Source organism: Equus caballus, chromosome X, assembly GCF_041296265.1.
Source record: "Equus caballus isolate H_3958 breed thoroughbred chromosome X, TB-T2T, whole genome shotgun sequence".
In the NCBI taxonomy this organism is placed as follows: domain Eukaryota; kingdom Metazoa; phylum Chordata; class Mammalia; order Perissodactyla; family Equidae; genus Equus; species Equus caballus.
Window position 1 is genome coordinate 116904572 of NC_091715.1, and position 24297 is coordinate 116928868.

Sequence of the window (24297 nt, forward strand, 5' to 3'; positions counted from 1 at the left end):
ACGACAAACTCACTGTGGCTCAAACATAGGGATTAAGAGGAAAGATGTGATGGGGTTAGGAAGGAAAGACGAGTTGCAAGTAGTCACAATTTGAAGCATCTTCTATGATCTAAGGACAGGCTGGGCTTTATTTTGTTAGCAATAAAAGGTTACCTTCAGTTTTTAAAGCTGGAAATAAGTATCACACATATAATTTATTTTAAGGAAGATACCCAAATTGTAGAGGATAGGCAGAAGAGAAAAATTTAAGGAAAGTCATTTAAGAGGGAAACTCGTTGGGAGGCTGATGACCTAGCTAAGGTGAAACGCGAGGGGGTGCTGCCTAAACTAAGGCGGTGAGGGACCATAGGAAAACAACAAACAGGCCAAACTGAAAACACCCGTCTAAGGGAGAATCGATAGGACTTAGTGACCAAACAAGGAAGAGAGATGGATTCTTCAAGGATTTCATAATAAATCCTTATTTTTGTGCTACCATCCTAAAGTAAGTTAAAGTCACTAAAATGAGTTTTTGGAATCTTCCTGGATAGAATTTAAAGACTATTCAATTTCAGGAAATCTTCAGAATGTGAAAGCAATAAATTACAGCCATTCTGTACAGAGTTTTTATTATAATGTCTATAGTGAAATTTCCAAAGATCATGATCACACTTATCCACCGAAATGGCTTAGTTTCTTCTGGAGAAGCAGCAAGGAAGGTAGGTATTCACGGGCCTTAATATAGGCTGCCTTCTGTGCCTCTCCATTACGAAGCAAGGCAGCCAAGTAATGCTGCCTTGGCACCCCCTAATGGCCAAAGGAGATCTTTTTTTTAACCAATGAATTAGAGCATTTTTCTCTAAAACTGTTTCTCTCCATTAATATAAGTGAAGAGAAATATGAACTGGCTATATATAGATGACCTCAAAACAAATGGTGAAAAAAACAAGTTGTAGATATATTGGAGTTACGCTATAAAATTATATCATTTTTAAACTATGTATTATTGATAAACATATATATTAGTCAAATATAAACACAAAGACAAGAAGGCTACACCCCAAATTTGTCAGAGTGGTTGCCTCTTGGGAGGAAGGGAGGAAAATGGCAGTGGGGTGTGAGTACAGAGGAAACCAAGTGTAAGATTTTCTTTCTTTAAATAAATAAAAAGATGAGGCAAATATGAAAAATGGCATTAATTCTGAGTAATGGGTGCACATGGGTCTGTTACATCATTCCCTTTACTTTTCTGTATTTTAATCACGAAAAATTTTTTTAAAAGAAAACAGGAGCTTTAAAATCACTTCAATTATCAGATGCTTAAAAATAAAACATTAAATTATTTCAAAAACCATTATCAACAGTCCATTTAGGAAGCCATTTTTAATTTCAAATAGTTTCAAATATTACACAGAAGCTAGTAATAAAAAATTGCATCCTCCCTTGTTTAAAACAAAAAGGGGGAGAGATAGGCATTAACATTTTAGAGTCCATAGTTTCTCCATCAAATCTGTCAGATTAAACTCCACCTGCTTTTCCCACTACCCCCTTGGGTCCAGGCACTCATTGCATCATCCCTTAATTACCCTAACAGCCTTTTAAGCTGGCATCTCTGCCTGCCGTCTCCTCACTTTCAAATTCACCTTGCCGAACATTCTTTATAAACTACTGTCTCTGCTTTTGTTATATCATTCTCCTGCTTAAAAACCTAAATGGTTCCCCAGTGCCTACCCCATCAAGCTAAATGCCTTTCCTTGGCTTCCAAGGCCCCCTTATAATTTAGACCCACTGCACCTAGCCAACTTGATTTTCCTTCTGCTACACGCACAGCCTCTAAAATCAGGCAGCTCTCCAATGACCGCTGCACAAACTATGCTTCCCCCTGCTGGAAATACTCTGCTCAAAATTCTCTGCTTACCCAAATTCTATCATTAGCCGAATTTCAGCTCAGGTCCTACTTTACCAAACTTTCTCACTCCTCCAACGCACATGGACCTCTCCTTTCTCTCTGCTCCTAATCAGGACCACTCATGAGAACAACGTTTAAATCAGGCACTCTTAACCACAGGCATCCACAGATGGACTCAGGGACTATGTACCATATGCAAAGTTTACTCTGTACTTTGAGAGAGAGGGTCTAGAGCTCCCCTCACATCGTCAGAAAAGATGCATGAACCCTCCACCCCCCAAACACAAACAACAACAATTTACACTATCTCAATGCTTTCCAATGTTTCCATATAACTTAGGAAAACAATTTCACTTTGCCTCTCCAACTAGTTTTTAAGCCCCTTGAAAGTGAGGGGCAAATCTTATACTAGTTCTGAAAGACAATGTAGGCCAGAAAGCTGAATATATAAGATATGCAATAACAAACCTGCTTTAGTTATCCTCTCAAGCTAAGAGATAAGTAAAAAAACTAGGATGTGATTTCCAAGTTTCAGTCTGCAATACCTCCCAAGTTTTACATGAGCTCATTCACTTCTGGGTCTTTAAAATATGATCTTTTGATATCCATAAATCCAAATGAGTCATTTATCCCCAGGTCTAGGCAACTGAAGCTCATCTACCTATGTTTCTGGAGACAGAATGAAATACTATCTGTGAGAAATGCTAAGTTACTAAAAACACCATGTTAACCCCATCTCGATGGAGGGGGGAGAAAGAAGAGAATTATATCCCTAACAAAATTGAAATCTCTATTATCCATGCCTTCAAACTATCTTAATATCCATTTCAGTTCTAGTAGTTACTAGGATGGCCTAATTGTCAATGCTTTCTCAAGTTCATTTTGATCTGAAATTGTCTAAAAATAGCAGTAAATGTTGACTTCAGTCATTTTACCTTTAATTAATCATCATTAACTTTTCAGTCAAAATCCTATCTAAATGGTAAAAAGATTTGAAGATGAAGCATTTCTGCTGGTCTCAGTTACTGAACTTGTACACATTTAAAACAGTCATTAGTATAAAGGATTTTCTCATTCACACAACGTTTGGTGAGTGCCCACTACTGAATAAGATAAATAATAATAAAATGCATGAACTCTGTAGCTCAAGAGACTTTGGTTCAAACACCAGCTCACCCACTTACTAGCTTGTGTGACCTCTGAGAAAGCCACTTACTCTCATCAAGCCTCATTTGCTTCACCTGTAAAGTCAGGATAATATCTACTTCCCAGGCTTGCTGTTAAGGACTAAGCAAGACACTGCCGGTAACACATTTAGGGTGCTACCTGGTACAAAGTAAAGTAGTCAAGCAATGACGGCAAATCATCATCACCTTGTACAATGACGGCAAATCATCATCACCTTGTCAAACACTGTGCTACACGTGGGGCTGGGGGATACAAAGACACGAGGTTTCCATTCTAGTTAGGAAGACAGACATGCATAAGGATGATTTTTTCGATTATTTACATTTTTCTTATTATTAATAAAGAGCAAGAGAACATAACACAAATCCAATTTTTAAGGTTACCTTTATCTTTAGCATCAGGAAATGTGGTGTTATCACCAGTATTGTAGGAAAATGAGATGCTGTCAATTGAATAAACAGACACACTCTTCGTAAAATTTACAATCCAGGAAAAACCAGATCCAAATTGCACTGCTATTCTGGAACCATTCTGGTTATCCCCACAAATGCTTCCATTGTATGTTGGAGTGCCAAAGTTTGAAATGGTTACAGTTTTCTAAAAGAAAAAGAAGTTTGGGGTAAGGCACAGACAGACAGTACTGAGCACCCAGCATTTAGGCAGAGTGTGCCATTTGAGCCTACATCACACATCCCCCATGGCCAGCTTGCCCTCTGCCTGGTTTGCTGTGGAAAGCAGTCTCAGATTCTCCAGCTACACACCAATCCTCTGGACAAATTCATGTATGTCTAAAAGGAAAAGAAAAATGGGCCTGAACTTCTCTTCTTAAGTTGTTTTTTTTTTTTTTTTTTTAAATCAGGCTGTAAGCAGGCAGGACCTTAACTAAAAGAAAATAAGAAGGTAAAAGGATTGAGAGAATACCTCCCAAAAAGATTTTAATAGCAAGCTATTAAAAAAAAAGGGCAAAGGGCTGGCCCTGTGGAACAGTGGTTAAGTTCTGCGTGCGCCACTTCAGCAGCGTGGGTTCAGATCCCGGACATGGATCTACATGGCTCCTCAGCCATGCTGTGGCAGCAACCCATATATAAAGTGGAAGAAGACTGGCATGGATGTTAGCTCAGGGCTAATGTTCCTCAAGCAAAAAAAAAAAAGAGGGAGTTTGGCAACTGATGTTAGCTCATGGCTAATCTTCCTCAGGCAAAAATAAATAACTAAATTAAAAAAGGACAAGCTTTGATGTTAGTACCTGTAAAAAACATTACAGTAGTTAGACCTGAACACTATATAGTCTTCAGATCACATGTCCTAAATCAACTCCAAGAAAACTCCAAAGAACTAATGAATTAAAATATTCATTCCAACACCAAACAGAATACCTTCAAGTGTCTATGTTTACAAAAACCCAGAAAATTTAAGTGTTAAGTCAGTTAACATATGAAATCTTATTTGTATAAATGTATGTAAAGAATGAAAAAGAGAATTAAATTCCCACTATAAAACTCAAAGAAAAATACTTACATAACTTTTGCTTGTAGTCTCATAAGGTATTGTGAAATTCATTTGCCATTTTGCATAAAGGCAAAGGGCTTTTTCTGAATCTGTCAAATTAAGTTCCAGTGCATAGGATGAGACAGCTCCTAGATTTATTAAAAAGAATAAGATTTTAAAATTGTACTACAAAAACATATATAAAATAAAAACAAGCTCTATCTACCACTGAAGTGTGATAAGCTCTAAAATGAAACAGGATTTTTAATATATATGGCATCTTGGTGATTGTTTTTCTTTGTACTTTTAGCGGAATCCTGTTGATAAAGTTAGCATCACTCCTTCTCAAGAGAATGGTTACTCGACCTAGGATGCTTGGGTAATGGCACAGACTGGTGACATTTGCCGTTTGCCTCCCAATAATCATTTCCACCTTCACCTGTGCCTTACTCGTTTTGTTTTAGGCAATTATAGTTTGTCTGCTAGGACTTTTGTTTTTTAAGGTAAATGAGGTAAGGGGAAGCTTGACAGGGATATTAAACTCCTGCTTCTCTCAAACCAGCTGGGGAAACTTTCTCTACAGAAATGATAGATGTTCTACGCTCTTGTTGCTTTAAATCCTGCCACAAGCTACATCACCTATGACACACGGATGTCCTGGCATCCGCTTTTTTCTGAGGTGAAGATGTGGGATAGCTCTTAGCATGTGTACCGTGTGACCAAAGGAACAGAGTTACAAAAGCTGTTAGATCCATAAGCAAAAGGTTAACTTTTATAAATGCAGCATTCATCACTTTATTTCATTTTAAAATCCAGTTGATTAAAAAAGGTGATGACTCTTTCGACATGGACTCAAAGTCACTTTCCACGTTCTCAACCTGCTGCCTCTTTAGGCAGAGAAGCCTTTCGGGGACAGAAAAGCCTTGGGACTTTTCAGCTAACTTGACTCCGATCTTCCAAACCAGGCTAAACACGGGGACATTACCTAGTAAACTGAAGAGCTTGAGGACTCAAAACACTAGATACCAGCCAACACACCAGCAGCCATAAATGATGGGCCACCACCGAAGGATTTTCTTCACTGTCTTACACACTCCCCAAGGGGTGAGCTGTTTCCTGTTAAGACAGCTACAGATCCTTTAATGATATCTGAGCAATCCAGCGTCATCTACAAGCAAGGACATGCTATAGACTACAGAGAATCAAGTCCCAAGAGGAATACCAAGAAGGCGTGCCTCAGCAACAGCTTTCAAGTCGTACACAAAAGCCTACCACCATGCTCGGGAGACCGGGCTGCCTTGCCAAGCCTGAATATTATGCTACAGCTTGTGGTTACTGACAGTGCCTAAATATCTTGGCTAAGGCTCGAAAAGACCTTGTGAGGCCTAAGTAGGTTTTACAGCCTTTCTTTACGAAGTACAATATGAAATGGAGCTGTCATCACTGGTCCAAGGCTACCCTGTAGTGGTGCTGAGAACTCCAGCTTAGAATTTTTCTAACAACTGGAGATCTGCTTTTCATATGCTGTCTCTCTGTCTTGTTTCAAGTCCCTAGCTTTAACATATTCTCCCTGTATTCAAAGCTATCAGAAATAACCAAGAAAAGTCTCACATGTATTAATCATTTCCTTTCCAAAGATATTAGAGTAACAGAAAGAAACTAGCATAAAATGGTAATGGTATCAACGTGTGCCCAGGTGGGAGAAGTGAGGCTTTATGAAGTAGAAGGCACAGGTTGTGCTTCAAATTTACCACTACATTAAATTCAAAATAGTCTACCTGCCAACCCATAATACATGAGAACTGAGAAATGCCCTGAGGGCTCCAGCACATTCTGTTCCAGTCCCATCACAGCCTCTCTCCCCGTGAGAGCTTTTCACTTCACATAGCTTACTTTGCTTCCCAGTTTACATCTCCAACGGCACAGGGACCACTTTTACTCAAATACATATCATCTCAAACTCAACAATTTCGCAACTAAAATTCACCCTTCTACTTCCTCCAAACTGGTCTCCTTCTCAGCCTCTCTAGCTCTAAATGAAAGGCAGGACCACGTACAGTCACTCGGGCTCAAAAGTTTGAGAATTAGCTTCTACTTCATTCTCTTCTTGAAGTCCTATTGATTTTTTGTCCTTCAAATTCTCTCTTAAATCCAATCTTCACCTTTATTTCTACTCCCACCCCACCACTCCAGCCCTCAATTACCACAGACGCCTCCTAGCTGCCTTAATGGTCCTTAAATACCTCTTCCTCCCAGGACACTTTCTTGTTCAAAAACTTTTACTAGCTCCCAAATTCCCATATTAAATTTAAATTCCTCTGCCTGACTTTCAAAGTAATCCTTAATCTTGTCCCATCTTAGTCTTTCAACTTCTCTCAAACCATTTTCCCAGAACACACCCTTTGATCTGGTTAAACTTGTTCCACTCAACCCCAGTGCCATGCTCTATTCAACCTCTAACCCTAGGCTTTTATTGTTCCCAACATTTGAAATCTACTTTCTTCTACTGACCTAAATGTTCAACCTCAGGAAGGTTTTCACTCTTTTCGGTTCCCCAAGATCCGAAATATCCACCCTCCCACCTTGCCTTTTTTAAAATTTCTGGCAGATATCACCACCCACTATAAAAGCTGAAAATGCTGGATTCTAGCTTTCCCAGCCTGTCTTGTAGCAAGGATGGGCACTTGTGTCAGGCTCTGCCTAACAAAGGCATCCACCCCAGATTTTGAATAGGAAGCAACAGAACGGAGCCAGGAATGGAACTATCACCTCAGGTGGAAGTAGCTACAGCAGGACCAAGCTGCCAGGGAACAAGGCTGCAGAGCTAGCAGTGGCCGTGGCCAGCGCTGCAAGCTGCAGCTCAATGCTTGGCAGTGGTAGTACAGTTCAGTAGCCTTGATCTGAGGTACTGAACCAGGTTTTGGGATATACAGCTAGGAGCTCCAGTAATTCTGAGTTATCTAATATATTTTTTATAAAGTAAAATTTTATCGATGTGTAACATGCAGCAGAAAAGTACACAGCATAACATATGGAAAGGAGTTTACATAACATCAAGTATACAGCTCAAAGAATTTTCATTAAATGAACCCACTTGTGTCAAGAAACTGAACATTCCAAGAAGTCCCCTTATTCCCTCTTCCAGTTACTATTTCCCTCACAAGGGCAACCACGATCCTGACTTCTACCAGTATAGATTAGTTTTGCCTGCTTTTCAACTTGATGTAAATGGAATCTTTTACTATGCTCTCTTTCGTGTCTGGCTTCTTTCAGTCAATACTGTCTGTGAGATTCACCCAGGTTGTTGTGCGTAACTGCAGTTGGTCCATTCTCACTCTGTATAGCTTTCCATTACTGAGTGAATACTCCACTCCTTATCTATGCTACTGTTGATGGGCATTTGGACAGTTTCCAGTTTGGTTCTATTAAAATGGACACATCAGTGAACACGTGTATGGCTGTCTGTTGGGTATATATCTGGGAATGAAATTGTGAGGTCAAAGGAGTATGCATGTCTCAATATCTTTTTAATAATGATAAATTCCTCTTCTGCTTAAAATGGATCAGATTTTATTTCTGTTGCTTACAATTAAGAACCTGGACTGATCTGCTCTCCATTGTTCAGCCGCCATTTTCTCCACAAAGATTTCCTTGACTAGAGAGGCCCTCCAGCAGCAGTCACAGTGCATGTCCCCACATTTCAGTATATTTTATACTATCCTGAACTATTCAGTTATTTTACGCATGTAAATCCTGTCTTCCCTACTGTCATAAGCTCCAAAACAGCAGTTTTCAACTGTCACTTTGCAACAAACTGATGTGCCATGGAAAATTATAGTATACAGCAAGTGATTTGTTAACTAATAAAAAAGTACCAAAGTCTATGAATGAATGATACATATGGATAGATTCAAGATTCCCTTTTGATAAGGTCTCTGCCACTCATTTGAATTCTAATATGCTCCCTTAAACAGAAGATCTTATCTATGCCACAGCCCCTAGGAGTGTGTCTTTTATATGAATATCATCCATCATAGTGTCATGGTGGGGGAGACCATGTCTATTATCTTTCCTCTGTCTCCTATTCTTCCTAGTAGTGTGGAATACATATTGGATTCTCAATAACTACTGATCGATTATATCAAGGTCAAATACCCTGCAATAAAGACCTGAAATATGGCTTAATCTAATTACAGGAAGGCCAATCTTTTCGCTCTTCCAAATCAGGAACCTACCCTATCGGTCTTCTGGATACTCTCTCAACTCAAATTGTTGAGTCAATTTTCTCAACAAATTTTGACACAGATTTCAAGCTAGGAATAATGCTTTTCCCAGAAGGTAACTTTATAGTTGAAACATTCACACTTTGGTAAAAAACTTCTGGCAAGCCATTTCCATCCCTACTGCTGTGCTTGATTTTAGAATAGCCAAACCATTTTTTTTAAAAAGGCTTTATGACATTAAAAAGCCACAGCTGAATATATCCTAGAGTGTGTAATTATAGAGCTGAGAGTTTATTCTCCCAAGAAAAAGGCATACCTCAAAATCAACTTTCTCAAATTCAAATATCCTCTCGATCTTGTTTCCAAAGAGATCATTTATAAGTTCTTTTAGAACTCAGAAATTATTTCTCCAAGCATGACATACTGCAAAAAATGACTAGTTTTTACAAGTCTATCTGACCCAATGTAGCTGAAAAATATACATTTGTAAACAAGATGGGGGTAGTGGTAAACAAAACCAATTTACTGATGGTAAAACAAAACTGATTAAAAAAACAAACAATGATCTAAGAGGCAATATAATGAGGCGATTAAGAGCCCCATCCCTGGGGGCCAGCCCCGTGGCCAAGTGGTTCAATTCACGTGCTCCAATTAGGCGGCTCAGGGTTTTCCTGGTTCAAATCCTGGGCGCGGACATGGCACCAATTGTCAGGCCATGCTAGGCGGCGTCCCACATGCCATAACTAGAAGGACCCACAACTAAACATACACAACTATGTACCAGGGGGCTTTGGGAGAAAAAGGAAAAACAAAATCTTTAAAAGAAAAAAAAAGCCCCATCCCTGGAGGTGAAGAGCTAGAATTCAAATCAAGCAGTCTAATTTATTAGCTGTGAGACTCCGGGCAAGTCAACCTTTCTAAGGATTGTAGTGTGGATCTCTCCAATAGGTTCTTCAAAAGCATGTAAACCCTTCAGAGCTAAGAGAACTTTAACTTTGCCAAGCAAATAGCAGAATCCAGCTTACAAGCTTCTCTTCCAGTAAACACAGCACCTAAAGGGATCCTTCCCAAACTTTAGGCATATGTTTACTTTCAGCACATCAAGGCATGGACTCTTGTCCTCAAACTTGTCAATTCAGAATGATATTGAGCAAAGGGTCTTAAAAAAACAAAGCAGGACATAAGCATACAATACCTATTTACTCTCTTCTCTATTTATAGGTTTGTTAAATCAGATTAACTGTTCCTCATTTACAATTCCTAATATGGTGCAATCACCACATTTTCTTGCTAATACTCTAGAGTTCTGGTAAATCTCTTTTAAAAAAGTAATAAAATTTTAAGCCACAAAATAATTTCATTTTTTTTAAGGTCAGAGAGTGGGTAAGGAAGTAAGATTCAACAGTATTCAACTAACGGAAAGTGCTTATTGCTGAGTGGTGTTTGGCACATCTCCAGAATTCTTTTGCAACGCACAGCATACCAACAATGTTTATGAAGTACACTCTTGGATCTGAGGAGATCTCTGATCACTTCAATAGGAAATTATGACTGGGATGCTTTGGTGACTACATGAGGAGAAGCAGCCTTCCTGCACCAATGATCACTTAAATCAGCTGCAGTGCTGGGAGACAATCCTTGACCGCAAATTCCACCCAGGGACACAAGGGAAGAAAGCTGCACTTGCGGGAACCATTGGACTATCTATAATCCCTGCAGATGTGATAACCAATGACTAATGGATGAATAATAAGCCTGTCCTTTCAAGTATCTCTATTATAGCTAGAATAATTTTAGAACTTTGGAATCAAAGCTATCACTTTAACAAAATGTGGTAAGGCCACAGAAAAATCTCAATGCACATTTTCTCTCTTTTACACCACCTCCAAAAGGAGACATCGATGCTTTATGACAACCTTATTCTCTTTCTCATCAAGGACTTCCTAGTCTTCCATGTGAACCTTCACTACTATGTTGGTATATCTGAAAGGGTACAAAGGCAAGATACTAGCATTATTATATGACATTATACTTTAGTAAATTGGTTTATAATTATCTGTACTGCTTAGCACCAACCTTGAAGTTCTCAAGCCAAAGACACAAAAAACTTCTTGCAAAACATAATTTAAGGTTCACAGAAGAATAAGGAGACCAAGTTGGTCTAGTTCACCATCATGTCCCCAATGCCCACCAGTGTACACCCTCAACAAAAATTTACTGAGGGTTAACCATCTACTAGGCCCTGCGGTAGGCAGGCAACGGGAAATAGTACACAAGATAGTCTCCGCTCTCAAAGACTAATACCATAAGGGAGGCTTGACTAGTACTGGAAGGGAAAAAAAAGAGTGGAAAACAGGCTAGCCTAATAACCTAAGAGTTTGGGAAAGACAAGATTGACTCCTATTCCTCCAGATGGTCACCTGGCTGGCTTCCTTCCTCCACCCCTCGGGTCTCTGCTCAAACGTCCCACAACAGGAGAAGGCCTTCCGACTACATACTGTAAAGGAGGGTGTGGACGAAAATAACCCATAACCAATCTATAAATGAAAATTTGGGTGAGTTTATTCTGAGCTGAAATCTGAGGACCATGGCCCAGGGCCTTTCTTCCTGAAGGAAGAAAGAACACCAAGGAAGTGGGGTGCAGAGTGGTTATATACCCCCAAACAGGATGTTTCACACAGGATTGAATGGCCCTTTTACAATAGTCGTGAGAATGCTCTGTCGGCACAGCGATTGATGGAAACAGCAGGTAGGTCTGCCGTCTCTGTGAACACAGCAGGATGGCAGGTCAGTTGTCTCCAGCTGAGTGGTCACAGGTGAGCGCTGCAATCAGCTCCTAGCCTAAGGAAAGATGCGTAATCTTTAAGGAAATGCCGATGCTGGGAGGGGGAGGGAAGTTGCACCTTTATCTCAAGGGCCTTTATTCTTGCCATAGGAAATGTATATACAATGCATGCTCCTCGGCCACAGTCAAGCCCTTTTGGAAAAAGCAAAGTCAGGCTGAATTAGGTTTATACCAAATGGCTTCCTCAGATACTCCAATATATCCTATTGCTTGCCATTTTTATTTGTCAAGGGTCATCCCCTCTCACCCACTCTTATCATCTGCTCATTCTTCTTCCTCATTACCTGCTTCATTTTCTTCACAGTGCTTATCACTATCTGAAATTATATTATTTACCTGTGGGGCTGTCTTCTACTAAAATGTAAGCTCCATGAGAGGAGGGCCCTCATCTGTCTTATCCATTGCTCCATCTATCCAGTTCACCTAGTGTAGTGGCTAGGACACAACAGGCATTTAATAAAACTTTGTGGGAGGGAGGGGCTCCAACCAGTGAAGCACACACTCAGGATATTTATATGGGTTTTTTCCCACACAGAAAAGCCTTAACTCTATAAAAACCAGAAGTCAAATTAGTTATAAGAATCAATAGCCAGGGACTGGCCCACTGGCGCAGCGGTTAAGTTTGTGCACCCCGCTTCAGCGGCCCAGGGTTTGCTGGTTTGGATCCTGGGTGTGGACCTACACATCGCTTATCAAGCCATGCTGTGGCAGGAGTCCCATGTACAAAATAGAGGAAGATAGGCACAGATGTTAGCTCGGTGCCAATCTTCCCCAGCAAAAAGAGGGAGACTGGCCGCGGATGTTAGCTCCGGGCTAATCTTTCCCACAAAAAAAAAAATCAATAACCATAGAAGAATTCTGAAATCTATGATTATCACAAAGGGAACACAGTGAGGCAATAACACTAGGAAAGGATTTTCATTGACCACTCTCTTTATAATGCCTCTATATGGCTTTTCTTCAGAAAAAAATCATACAGCTTTTCTCCAGAAAGTTCTCTAGTCAGTTATAATTCATTCAAGTAAATATCAGCATAATTTAATCTCTGAGAAAAAGACCAATACATAGACTCCAAGAACTCTTTTCTATACTTACTCTAAAGCAGCTATTTTTAAAAAGTTACCGCTGGAGCTGGGCTAGAGACAGACAGTTACAAAGTGAAACTGGCACCGCCAGAGCGCTCATCTTAACCAGACCATAAATTCAAGACAGATCCTTCTTCACTGGTACCCTCCAGAGTACCCAGGAAAAGCACGAGATTCATAAGAGGTGCTTTACAAATATGTATTAAGTTTTCAAACACCTACTCTTGGTATCCATTTTGATATATAAAAGTAACGTGCAAAATCTACCAGGCAGTTAAAGACCTGCTCAATTCTTATAAGAGAAGGCCACGGAAGGAGCCTGAGCTCCAGACTTAACCAACAGCTGTCAGAAAAAGCAGCTGCGTGGAAGAGACGGTTTCTATTTTACCCTGGTTCCTTTTAAAAATCTGATCTACGTACATTATTAACTTTTGCTCCTCCAAATCCTGTTCTGAACTTGTAAGTGGAGAGAATCAATCCTGGAAATCTTCCAAGCGCATGAATCTAGTTAGTCCCAACCAATAAATGGCAAACTAGCAGATGAGCCGACGGATTCTTTTATGTGCTTTTTGCCTGTTTATTTTCTGCAATGAGCAAGCATTGCTTTTGTAAAAACAAAACAAAAAAAGCTTTCATTCAAAAACAAAAAAAACTTAATGACACGAAAGCCAACAAGTAGGACAACTATTATTTTTTTTCACTTTCTCTAAACAATAACACTGTTGTGTTTGTGCAGATTCAACTGGCAGTGAACTACTGATTAACAGATGTGTTGGTCAGATGTGTTCGAGTCACTGATAAGGTGCTTTTCGTTGCAAACAATGCTCTCTTAGGGTGGCTCGGCCCTCAGGAAGAGCTTCACGGCAGCGCTAAAGCTTCCAGTTGTGCTTGAGCATCGCCTCCATGGCCCCCTTTCAGAAGGGCTACAGAAGTTTCCGGCACCGTGTGGACAGCTGCACGAGATCAGGGAATCGCAAATGTTTTGCTGTCAGGAGCCCTTTACTCATCCACTGAGAACCTCGGAGAGCTTTGGTTTATGTAAGTTCTATCTATTGGTATTTGCCATATCAGAAATTAAAGCTGAGAAGTGAATAAAACACAACATCAGAGCCATGAGAGTGATGATGTCATCACACATTATGTAGCCTCTGGAAAACTCCACTGTACACTGGTGAGAGGATGAGAGTGAAAAGGACAGGTAACTTCTTAATAGTATTTTGGAAATAGTTTTCATCTGACAGACTCCCAGAAAAGATCCTTGAGAATCACTAGATTACATCAAGAACCCTTCCAACGCCATGGCTCTGGAGCAAGATTTCTCAACTTTGGCACTACTGACATTCTGAGGTGGATAATTCTTTGCTGTATGTTGGGGGTGGGGAGAGTGCTGCTCTTTGCATTGTTGGATGTTCAGGAGCATCTCTAGCCTCCACTCACTAGATGTCAAAAGCAATCCCCAGTTGTGACAACCAAAAATGCATCCAGATATTGCCAAATGCCCCCTGGTTGAGAATCCACTGTCCTAAGGTGCTGATTGTGTCCTACTGAAATGTGAATTACAAAACGTGCACCTCTCACTGCCTTCTCAGATCCCTAAAACATCTATTTCCTCTCCACTCCATTTGGTTTGTTCCTTCTGTTCTTTTACTAGGTCACAAACTCCAAGTGCCAGTGTGGGTGGGCATCGACACGCATAGGAGGAATCAAGTCAAGAAGAGACTTTCTGATCAAAGTTCACCCTTCAGGCATTAAAGCCCGCAGGGAACCACTGCTCATGCGGGGGAGGGGGTGGCAGGAGGCAAAGCGCAAGGAGCCAGTTCTTAGGACCTGGAAACAACCCAATCCTTAGGCCGTTACCTACCCTCCGCCTCCAAAAACGAGATAATAGGCCAGTTGTGTGATACGGAAGAATAAAAGGAGCTTCTGAGGGCCAAGAGGCAATATACAAGACAGATATAGCACCCTCCAAACCTCAAATCTGGGAGGCCCGCCCAACCGAAGCATCTGGGGATTTTTTTGTCAGGGTCTGGCTGGGAGGAAGCAACAAAATTGGAAGAATACCACCATCTTCAACACCTCCAAGGCAGATATTCACTCCCCACCAAAGTTCCCACTGATCCCTTCAGTCTCCAGAGATTGGGTCCGAGTTTTCTCGCCTGGAAATTGCCACAGCCACCTTAAGTCTCTTCTCCCTCAAAACTCCAACTACCCAACTCAAATCCAGCATCATTCCTCATCTCTTTGATCACCCTTCCTCCACAGCCTCAAATTCCTACCCACAAAAGCCCCCAACCCTCTCACTGCCCCTCAGACTCTACTATCATATCCGCCCCTCCCTTCCCTCGAGCTTCTCCATGCATGCACAGTCTCATTTCCCTTCCCAATTTTCTCTCTGGCCCCACAGTTTTCCACCATCTTCAAAACTATTCCGTGATCATAGGAAACCAGGACTCTCCTAATTGTCTCTGCCACCCCAGAATCTGCACGTACTGTCCTCCTACGCTCACTGCTTAGTATCTTTCCCAAGTTACTCTTTCTACCCGGATCTGCTCCACTCCTCATTCTTCCCTACCTACTCCCTCGGCGACCACCCCCCTTACCAGCCCATTCCTACTCTCACGGGCCCTTCTTCCCCGCCAGCCCTTGGTCAGGCCTTCTCTAGGTCACTGCTCGCCTCCCGGGGCCAAGCGCCGCCGCCCAGTGTCAGTCGTTCAGCCTCTCAACCCCTCCCCCCGGACCAGTCTTTCAGGTTGTGGCCTTTGAACTAGGCGCCCTCGGGCCCAGGCTGGGGGACTAGGCAGGAGGGCCCGACAACTCACCCAGGACGAGGCAGAGCAAAACGAGCCCCGAGCCCGGAACCGGGGAGAGGCGGAAGCACACCATGATCCCGCAGATCAGGAGGTGGCGGTGGCGGTGGTTGTGGCGGCGGCGGTGACGGCAGCGACTGCGACGGCAACTGCAACAGCAACGAGAGCAGCAACACCAGGAAAAAGGCTCGCCGGAACTGAGGAAAGACGGCCACTGACCACCGACCACAACGCTGCAGAAGCCAGGACTAGGCGCTCCAGTGCGGGTCACAAGACTAGGGGCGTGGCTCTTTCTTGTCTTCAGCCAATCTCTGCGCTCGAAAGCGGCGAGAGGGGTGGTGCTGTAAGGCTCGGTGGGCGGGGAGACCACGCCCTGGCTTTTTGGTTCACATTCGTTCTTATGCTCCTAAGAGAGAAGCGCGGACGGCCTTTTCTAAGGCAACAGAGACAGGATGAATTTGGGGGGGGGGGGGATGTAGACAGTAGAGATTATTTCAGTTCCGACTCCTTGAGGAAGAAGAGAATAATTTTGTTGGAGTAAAAATGGTTGCTAGGCATCACAACATAATACATACGAAAACAATACATGATTATTCGCCAAACACTATTATTACCTATGCAGTTCATGCAATGAAATGGACAAAGGAGCTAGAGGGTAGTATAGAGTCGCTGACTGCCAGAGCAGGATGTGGCCTTGAAGTTCATCTAGTTACAACACCCTGTTTTTCAGATGGCGAAATTGAACTCAGAAAGAGGAAGTCTTCTTTAAACACAGAAAGAAAAACAAATGAGAAAGAGAAATAAAATAGAAGGATAAAGGGAAAAAAATAAAGATCGTCCATATTCCTAGAGAGAAACATTATCTACCCATCCATTCACCCTTCTAGTTGTTTTTCCTATGTATATACACATGTAAACATTCTTTAATGAGTTCATACTAAACATACTATTTGGCATACTTGACAGTTGAACAGATGAAACCTAAAATATTCAACAAATGAAAGCATTCAAAAATTATAAAAATCTCAAACTGGGATAAAGCACTGATTCTCAAATGCCGGTTTCTAAAAGAAGCATCTGGGGATTTTTAATAACATACAGATTCCTGCACCTCATTCTCCATAGATTTGGAAATGGTAGGTCGGTGGCAGTCCTAGGAATCTGCTTTTTTTTAAAACAAGCACCCCGAGTGATTCTGATTCCTATGGTCCCTGCACTACACTTTGAGAAACACTAAAATAGAGTTTCAAAATCATCTAGTCCTGATCTTAATCTGGTGTCAGTAGATGAACTTGGGGGGTGATGTCTGTGAATCCTCACAAAGTACATGCAACATTTATGTATGTGTATTTTTCTGGGGAAGTTTATAGATTTTACCAGTTCTAACAGGACCTGTGACTCCTCCCTCTAACACCCTCCATGGCTCAAATGTTAAGAACCACTGATCTACCCTCACTATTATTTGCTTTAATGTGATTAATTCCTGAAAGTGAGAACACTTATTGACGAATGTCTTCCTTCATGGGTGAAACTGAGTCATGAGCAAGTGACTTGCTCTATGAGGAACTAATATACACAACAGCATTAGGCACTGCCTTTAGCAAGAGAAGGTCGTTTGACTGCCCCACCATCAACAAGACTTGGCAGGAGCTATGTCCTGGAGAACCCATGATTAAATTGAGCGCTCAGGAGTCGGCCCGCCAATCCTTACTGATGGGCTCTGTCCCTTCTCCCTCAACTGTAAATTGCATAACTTTAATGTTCAGCAAAACGCTAAATTCTAGAAGAAGAGACGAAAGAGCAGAGTAGAAAGAACATCCGACTGGCAGTCAGAAGAGTTGGGTGTGAGACGCCACTTACTAGCTGCGTGGCCTTGGGTGAGTAGCTTCATCTCTTTGAGCTTCTGTATCTTTATCTGTAAAATAACATAGTGAGACTAGAGCTGTTTCTCAATCCTGGCTATATATTGGAATCATTGTAGGGCTTTAAAACTAGAGGTGCCCCTTGGTCCCACCCCTTGAGATTCTGATTCAGTTGGTATGCAGTGGGCCGCAGGCATAGTATTTTCTCAAAACTCCCCAAGGCAACATTAATGGGCCAGAGACGATCTCTAAGGTGGCCCCTGCTTTACAGTTCTAGGATTCTGTAAAGTAAATGCTAATTAGTCAAATATCAGATTTAGTAAATTGTTGCCCTTAACCTCTTGCAGATGTCATCAAATAAAAAACTGGAGCACAGTAAGATATGAGTAGCCTTATAAGCTAAATCCCCCATCACAGCCTTTTCCCCTGACAAAAATAAATCTGGTTTCTTGACCGGGACAGGGATCTTCCTTAGACAGAACCATGTTTTGGAAGTGGTAGGTAAATGGTGAGTACTTTGTCAGAATAAATAGTAAAAATTCTCAAACCTTGGTTTGGTCTGAGCTTCCATACTCACAGTAGTTTACTGTTTTCCCCTAAACACTGTGAGAACTACTGTCTTTTGTACACACTGTCTCCCATTACCTCAGCCCAGCTGTAGGAGCTTGCACCAGGCTCTTCTGCGGTAGACGCACATCTGTATGTGGGACTAGGGCGGCGTTTGAGGAACTCTGTGAGCTCCCCTCTGAGCTGAGCTTCACGTCTGTTGACTTGATTGTTGATACTGCTGCATCCAGTGTGCTTTTCTGTGCACTTCCTCTCCTACCGTACCTCCTCATACCTCCCCAGTGTGCAAAACTCCTCAGTCACCCCCCCACCCCACCCCTAGCCCCCAGGTCCCTACCACCATAGGTAGATTATAATTCTTTTGAGAAGCTTTGAGAGCTCATGACTTTTTGGCCAGGGAGCAGGGAATCACTGGCAAAAACTTCCCTAGACGTGGACACACTGAGTGGTGTGAGGAATAACGACCCGATCAGACTTCGTAAATGATAGACAATGAAATGTGTGGGTCAAAGGAAGGAAATGGACATAAATGCTTATTAAATAAATGAATGAGTACCCTGAGGTATTACTGTCATCTACTTGCCATCATATGATTATTTTTTAATTTGCATTCTCTCTCTGCCATTATTCCTTTCCCTACTCACTCTCCTTTTGGTTTCTCCTGCACTCCTCTCCTATACTCTTCTCTCTCTAGCCTTTTCCACCTTTTCTGGGTAATGCCTCCAAACTGTGATGCTCAACCTCAAAAGAGAGGTCACAGTGGGCTCCAGGGGCTGCCAACCCTTGAGCTAGGGCTCACTGGGTGAATGGAGACGGGCCATTTTGAGTTATAGTTTTCCCCAGCAGGATTCATCTCAACCACCACCCATAAGATCTGGTCTAACCTGCTAAAATGGAATGGTTCTCAACTTTGAGCATGCATCCAAATAGCCAAAAGGGCTTTTTAAAACACAGATTACTGGGCCCCACTATGGAGTTTGAGCAGGTCTGAGGTGGGGCACGAGAATCTGCATTTCTAGCAACTTCCCAGATGGTCCTGATGCTGCTCTTCTGGAAACCACAATCTGAGTAACAAAGTCCCAAACTTGTATCCGTGGTTACTCGTCCTCCGGGGAATGGCACTAAGGGGTGGAGGAGAAGGGACTTTTGTTAACTTCTACAGGGTTTAAATTTTTACAGCAATTGGATTGTTTTTGCAATAGTGATCTCTAAATTAATGAATGCAAATTATTAAAAACATCAATTTAAAAAAGTATAAAATGGAAAGGAAACCCCTTTCCCCTCCCCTGGATCCCAGTCCGACTCCTCAAAGTAATAACGCTAACAGCCTCTGTTTTTATACTCTCAGGAAAAAAACTATGCATGTACCTATATACATAAATATAAATATATATTTATATTCTTTTTTTTAATTAGACAAATATGAGCATGCTGTATACATTGTTTAGTGATTTGCTTTTCTCACTTAGTGGCGTATCTTGAAGATGTTCCTTGAAAGTCAGGTGGCTTTACCTCATTCTTTTAAATGGCTGCGTAACCTGTCCTTGTGTGACTGGACCACACTTCATAGACATAGAAAGATTCTTAAACCCCTCCTCAAATCCCAAATCCCTAGATCTGCCTGCAGCATCACCACGTGGTCAACATAGGAATTGTAGCCCAGAACACCACCATTAATAGAAGGGAATTTTAATAAACCATTCAGACTTACGTCAGTGTTTTGAAGGTTGGAAACTTGCCACAGCATAAGCATTCCTCGTGCGGCCAGAGCCAAGGGGGGCCCAGAAGTTGTGATGCTGAAGTGGATTTCTGGAACCCATTCAGCAATCAGAGGATCATGCAACCTTAGGAAAGTCACTTCATGTTCTTCGTACATCTTATCTCTCGCTTCACAGACAAATGAAGACTCTCCCCTGCCCCGCCCCTCGGACTTGGAGGAGAGAGGGGCATAATCAGCTGATGGCAAGAAGTTGCTTCTTAGAAGAGGGCGAAGTTAAAACACTAGTTGGGCTCTTGTGTGTATTGCTTTAATCATTTAAAGAGGGGCAGAATAGTGTAGTAGTTAGAGCCAGGGCTCTGGCATTGGACTGCCTCGATTTGATTCCTGCCTCTACCACTTACTAATTGTGTGACCACTGGGCCTCAGTTTCCTCAACCATAAAATGGAGATGATAATGGTAGTACCAATCATGTAGGATTATTGTAAGGATTAAATGAGGTACATGGGAAACGCTGACATGTAGTAAGCACTCAAGAAATATTTTTGTTGCTGTTAGTAGTAGTCGTGACTGCAGTGTTCCCTTCTCTCTCTGTCAGTGTGTCACAGACCCAAGGAAGTTCTCATTGGTGCTCACTGATTAAAGGAGGGCCATTGCTGTCCTTCTATTTTAAAATTCTTTCTATATAAATGCAATGTATGTCCACTGAAGAACGTTTGTAAAACACTGCTAAGCACAAAGAAGAAAATTAAAATAATCTGTAGTCCTACTTCTGCCTAGAACATTCTTTCTCCGCCAACCTCTTCCAACACCAAACTGGCTTCTGCTTCTCCTTCAGGCGACAGAACTTCCTCCAAAGAAGGCTTCTTTAACCAGCCAAGGCTGAATTAGGCGGAGTTCACCAATATTCTCCCCTAATATCCTGGACTTCCCTCATCAGGGCATTCATCACGCTGTAATTGTCTGCTCACTGGCCCAGACCCCAGAGTAGCCTGGGAGCGTCTTTAGGGCAGAGGACATGGACATTTTTTTTCACCAATCTATTATCATAGTAAGTGCTCAGTAAATGTTTATGGAATTCATGAATGAATGGCAGATCAAAGAATAGGTTCTGGCTTTTGGAGACCTAAGTGCTGAGCTGGCGGAATGATCTCCACAGCAGAATATTTCCCAGGTTTTCTCCCTCTGTGTCACATCAGGGAAAGTGGCAGGATTCAAGCTTTCTTTCCACTAGACCAGCCAGCTGACCGTTGACAAATTTCTGACTTCTGCTTCTACCACTTTCTCCTTGTCTGTATGGCTCTCTTTATCTCTCTTTCTTTCTGAGTCTTTCTCTGTCGCTCTCTCTCCCTCCCTTTCTCTCTTTCTCTCTCTCAAAAACATGCTTGCACGTCAGCCTTACTTGTCTCTCCACTGTAATCCCCACATTCTCTTTCAACTCAGTAGATTATGAAGGAGAGTGATTTCGGGACATTATGACCCACAAAATTCTGAAATGATGTATTGCTTAGGAAATAGTCTTATATTGTTCTTTTCCTTTGCGGTAGGGGTTTGGAGGAGAGGGTTCAGATTCAGAAATTCTTACCTCCCATTTATGACACTATTAATGACGACAACAACCTGACACTGCACCTGTAACTGAGAAGGCTACAGCCAGCTCTTTGGCATAAGATGGCAGCCACTTGTTGCAGACTTTTGATATGGAATGATAGACATTTTAAAATCAGAAGAGCCCTTGTCTGCTTCAACCCTTTCATTTTGCCTGGGGAGATCAAGTTGCTTGCCTAAGTAGACAGCAGAGCTGGGCATAGAGCTCTTACCTCTGTATTTCTTGTCTAGTGCTCTATTCTCTGTTGGCTCAAATCCTGTGCTCTAAAAGGCCCCCGTCATTAAAGTTTCATCTCAGTGAGAAAGGCCAGGAAAACACTGAGGGCCCTGTTCAGTTCTCGTACAGAATTTATTAGATGGAGACCTTAGCACTCGTGTGAACTGACATGTGTAAGTTTCCTAGCAACTTCACTCTTCCAGATGTTATTTATTCCCTTTTCCGGCTGACTGTTCACATGAGTGCTTGCTGGTTTTACAATGGGCTTTAAGGGAGACGGTCCTTCCGGCCAACCCCTTCACTAGGGATTTAATAGAAGTCAAGAAAAATAAGTACACTTCACTTGATTCCACCCCTTTCATTCCATCCATATTTCCCCATCTTTTCTCCCCAGACACAGTGATTTCCGAGAGCCAGGGTGGCTTCCAGGGGCAGAAACATCCACCTGAAGACCTGTAAACCAGGATGGAGACACCAACCATCCAGATAAAACCTAGGTGATGGGTCTCCCAGGGCCCTGAGGTGGCTCCCCTGTACTGCCGCATCTAGCATGGTGCTTGCACCTAACAGTCACTCACTCTCATCAGCATAGAAACCAGGAAAGCTGCTTTCTAATCCCAGTTTGGCCGCTACTCACTCTGTGATCTTTTCAGCCCACTTAATCTCTTTGGCCACTTAATGACACTTTCCTCTAATGTCTAAGGGTTTGAACCACATTAGTGTTTCTTGAAGTGTGTTCCATGGAGTCCTTGGGTTCAGGGGAGGTATCTCAGAGCGGGTGAGGAGGAGATTAGGTGGGCAGGACATCCTGCCTTTCACCCCACACCAACCACAATGCCTCTAGTTTTCTCTGTGGCTAAAAAATTACAAGAAACATTGGACTAGAAAATCACCAGGATCACTGTCAGCTGTAACAGTCTAAAATCCTAGGGAATTTCTGGGTTTCCAAAAAGGGCTGGCTGAGAATGAAAGATTCCGGTGTATTTTGCTCTAAAAATAGCAGCTCAAATCAAAACACTCAAAAAGCACATCCATAGCAGGCCTCTGGATCACCTCTAAGCTGACGAGACCCAAAAAGTAACAATAGCTGGCACTTCTTATACGCACGGGACTGTTGTAAGCCTTTTACATATATTATCTCATGTAATTCTCACAACAACTCTATAAAGTAGGTATTATTATCTCTGTTTTACAGATGAGGAAACTAAAGCACAGAAAGTTTAAATAACTTGCCAGTCTTTGTCACTTCGGGCTGCTATAACAAATCACCATAGACTGGGGGGCTTAAACAGCAAACACTTATTTCTCATAGGTGTGGAGGCTGGGAAGGCCAAGATGAAGGCGCCACTGATTTGGTGTCTGGTGAGGGCTCTATTCCTGGTTTACAGACAGCCACCTTCTTGCTGTGTCCTCACTTGGCAGAGAGATCATCTCTTTCATGTCTCTTCCTATAAGGGCACTAATCCCATTCATGAGGGTTCCACTCTCACGACCTAACCACCTCCCAAAGGCCCCACCTCCAAAAAGCATTACATTGGGCATTAGGGCTTCAGCATAGGAATTTGGGGGGGGACACAAACATTCAATTCATAACGTTGCCATGGTAACATGTCTAGTATGTGGTAGAGCCAGGCTTCGAACCCTGGCAGTCTAGCTTCCGTGTCCATGTTCCTAGCCATTTTACTGTTGTGCTATTTCTAATCTCTGAAAATCCATCTGCCGCTTGAACATATCCACTCAAATAGCTCACCATCACCTCAGACGTAATATATCCTAAATGAAACTCATTTTTTCTCTTGTTTCCCAAGACAAGTGTCCCTCTCAATTTCCTTTGTCCTTACAAAGATTTCTAGACATTCTCTTTAATGTCTTGACGTTATCTTTAATCAGCCTCCATACCCCAAACTAGCTACTAACCAAATTCTATTGATTTTTCTTTTACTATCTCTCTTGAATCCGTCCTCAGCACTCTATTCCCACCCTAGACCAGGCCCTCGTTGTTTAACTGGTCTCTTTGATTCCAATCCATCCTACACACCAATGTCACATTGTTCTTCCTCAAATATTGCTTTTATCACATCTTCCTCCACTCAGAACCCTTCAGTAGCTCTCCCTTTCCTACTCTATTAGCTCTAGATTTTTCTGGTTGGCTTTTAAGGCCTTCGCAATCTAGTTTCTCTCTACCAAGCCAATCTTATTTTCACATTATGTGTTCTCTGCTCTACCTTGGCTGGTCTCCTTGTTGCTGCAGAAGTTTTCATTCACACTACATCTGTGGCAGACATGGCTTGTTGCCTATCAGACTCATTTCTCCTACTTCCTTAGTGACAGAACCTTGATTATGTTATGGGTGAAAACGTGCTCAGCTCCAAGAGATGAATTACAATTGCTTTAAGCCAGTCGTGCAAGTCTTTGCTAATGATGGATATAGGGGTAACCAAGTGACCTAGTTCTGGTTAATGAGACATGAGGAGGACGCTGGGCGAGCTTCTGGAAGAGACTTTTCCTTTCTGAAAAAGATGAATGTGGCAAAGGGCTCCATTAACGTCTTCTTGGAGATACTAGATGTGATGTTTGGTGCTATGGCAGCCATCTTGGAAACATAATGGGAAAATATCAGTATTGCACTGAGGATGTCAGAGCAAAAAGACAAAAATATTGATGATATCATTGAGTTGCTACACAAACCCTGGGACTGCCCACATCCCAGCTTCTTGCTAAGTGGGATAATAAATATCCATATGAGCTTAAGTCACTGTTAGTTGGAGAACTTTTTTGCTTGCATTTGAAGTCATCTGAAC

The 24297-nt window shown here is 42.0% G+C and overlaps 1 protein-coding gene across 3 annotated transcripts in view; it reads right to left on the reverse strand.

Annotated features, from left to right (window-relative positions):
- LAMP2 (lysosomal associated membrane protein 2) overlaps positions 1-16058 on the reverse strand; it is a 37925-nt gene extending 21867 nt beyond the window's left edge. Inside the window, exons 1-3 of one of the 3 annotated variants that reach the window (XM_014729148.3) lie at positions 15537-15924; positions 4595-4713; positions 3460-3673 (exon numbers count right to left, since the gene is read on the reverse strand). In XM_014729148.3, the coding sequence (XP_014584634.1) occupies positions 3460-3673; positions 4595-4713; positions 15537-15600 (397 nt within the window). In that variant the 5' untranslated portion in view covers positions 15601-15924. Of the gene's footprint in view, positions 1-3459; positions 3674-4594; positions 4714-15536 lie in introns of all 3 variants that reach the window. The other 2 variants (XM_014729146.3, XM_001493637.7) reach the window with 2 other exon arrangements.
- Positions 16059-24297: the final 8239 nt, after the last annotated feature.